The 2,115-nt window shown below is 65.3% G+C and overlaps 1 protein-coding gene across 1 annotated transcript; it reads right to left on the reverse strand.

Annotated features, from left to right (window-relative positions):
- Positions 1–5: 5 nt before the first annotated feature.
- GP9 (glycoprotein IX (platelet)) lies at positions 6–500 on the reverse strand (the record flags this gene model as incomplete). Its single annotated transcript, XM_012656016.1, has 1 exon — positions 6–500. A coding segment is annotated over exon 1 (495 nt), but the record flags the coding sequence as incomplete, so codon positions are not given.
- Between the last annotated feature and the right edge of the window lie 1,615 nt (positions 501–2,115).

Consider the following 2,115-nt stretch of genomic DNA (forward strand, 5'->3'; position numbering starts at 1 on the left):
CCAGTCAGGAGGGCCAGGCCCAGCATGGCGACAGCCACCAGCGCCAGGTCCCACCAGAGCCCCGGGTGGGCCCAGGGGGCCCTGAGCTGCCACCCGCAGCTGCCCAGCTCGTACCCGGTGAGCTGGCCCAGGGGACGGTGGCTGGCGACATCGGGGCTGGCACAGCGGACGTGCAGCAGGGCCTCGGGCGCGTGGTCCCCCAGCCAGAGCCGCAGGTAGGTGAGGGTGCAGTCGCAGTGCCAGGGGTTGTGGGTCACCTCGAGCGTCTGCAGCCCGGGCAGGTGGTCGAAGGCCCCCGGGGACACAGAGCGCAGGCTGTTGTTGGCCAGGAGGAGGTGGCGCGTGTGGGCTGGCAGGGCGGGCAGGGCCTCAAGCTCCTGTCCCCTGCAGTCCACCAGCAGCCCCATGGTCTCCAGGGCCTGGCACCTGCATGGCGCGGGACAGTCGTTGGTGGCCTCTGCAGCGGCCCAGAGCAAAAGCAGGGCCCCCCAGGCGGGCATCGGGCTGGCTGGCTGCAGAGAGAGTGGCCGTGAGGGGCAGGGCCTGGTGACCCGCAGCCTGTCCCCAGGGCTGGGGCGAGGGGCTCTCATGGTGCTTCTCAGGCCTCAGTTTTCCCCCTCTGTGAAATGGGCTCGCGACTGAGGACGGGGAAAGCGTGGCCAGCCCTGGCCTGGGTGACCCTCCCCAGACACGGCGGAGGGCAGGACGGTGACAGGGGGGGCTTTGGTGGAGGGACATCGTATGTTTCGAGGAAGGGCAGAGGCCCGAGTCCCCAGAGACCAGGAAAGGGCCTTGCAGGGGGGGCACCTCCAACAGGCTGCGCCCAGTCCCCCGAGCTAAGGCTGGCACCAGGCCGATGGCGTAGACGTTGGACCCCAACTAGTCGGACCAGCTCCCAGCAGCTTGGTCCCAGCTAAGGGAAAACAGCGGGGTGGGGACCCCAGCCGGGAGCAGGGAAGGAACCCCAGAAGCCACTCTCGTAGGCCAACGCGTGCAGTTGGAGAATCGAGGCCCAGAGAGGGAAAGCGCTCTGCTCAGGGTCACCCAGCATCTGCGAACGAGATCGGACTGACGCTCGGGTCTCACGAGCCAGTTTTCTGTCATCCAGGACTCGGGGGGGCTGTTTGCCCCGCCAGCCAGCGCTGTCCCCGCCTCGGCCCGCCACCCCACCCCCAAGCAGGCTTCCAAGGAATATTTGGGGAGCAAAGGAGTCGATCCCCTTGTCCCACCCCGTCTTGTACAGGGGACAGAAGCTGGCCTCCTCGCTCCACCTGGCAGGGGACCGCCTGGATCACAACGGGGGCCACTCACCGGCGAGGCCTTCGGTCAGGATGTCCCCTCTCTGTGGCCTCAACCGTCCTGCTCGTGGCCGTGGCGGCGACTCAGCAGAGGGCGCTTTGGTGGCTGCCACCGGACGGGGAGGAAGGAAGTGACGGAAATAGCCCGGCTTATCCCCGAGGGGCAGCTGCGGGGCCTATCTCCAGAGGCGGGAGGGCTCCTCGAAGTCCCCAGGCCTTGGGCACAGAACCGAGGGTCCCCCTGTACCGCCAGTGCTCACGGGGCTTCGGCTTAGCGTCTGCAGAGAACTGACGTGTCCCCCAACCTGTTCCCAGGAGGTGGGGAAGGCTCCCGGGAGGAGGAGACTCCTCAGATGTGTGGCTCTGCTGGTTTCCTCCGAGTCTCAGTTTTCCTCATCTGTAAAATGGGAGCAACAACCCCCCGACAGGGGTGTGGGCTGCGCAGCTCCCCGCCCAGCTGAGAATCTCGTTGGGGGACAGTCATGTGTGTGAGTAAAGTTCCCTTTGAAAGGTAAATGTGGCCGGGCGTGGTGGCTCCCGCCTGTGATCCCGGCACTCTGGGAGGCCGAGGCGGGAGGATCGCTCGAGGTCAGGAGTTCGAGACCAGCCTGGACAACACAGCGAGACCCCGTCTCCACTAAAAATAGAAAGAAATTAGCTGGACAAGTAAAAATATAGAGAAAAAATTAGCCGGGCATGGGGTCGCATGCCTGTAGTCCCAGCTACTCCTATAGACCCAGCTACTCCTGTAGTCCCAGCTACTCCTGTCACCCCAGCTACTCCTGTAGTCCCAGCTACTCCTATAGTCCCAGCTACT

This window comes from Propithecus coquereli, unplaced genomic scaffold, assembly GCF_000956105.1.
Source record: "Propithecus coquereli isolate 6110/MARCELLA unplaced genomic scaffold, Pcoq_1.0 Scaffold498, whole genome shotgun sequence".
NCBI classification, from domain to species: Eukaryota; Metazoa; Chordata; class Mammalia; order Primates; family Indriidae; genus Propithecus; species Propithecus coquereli.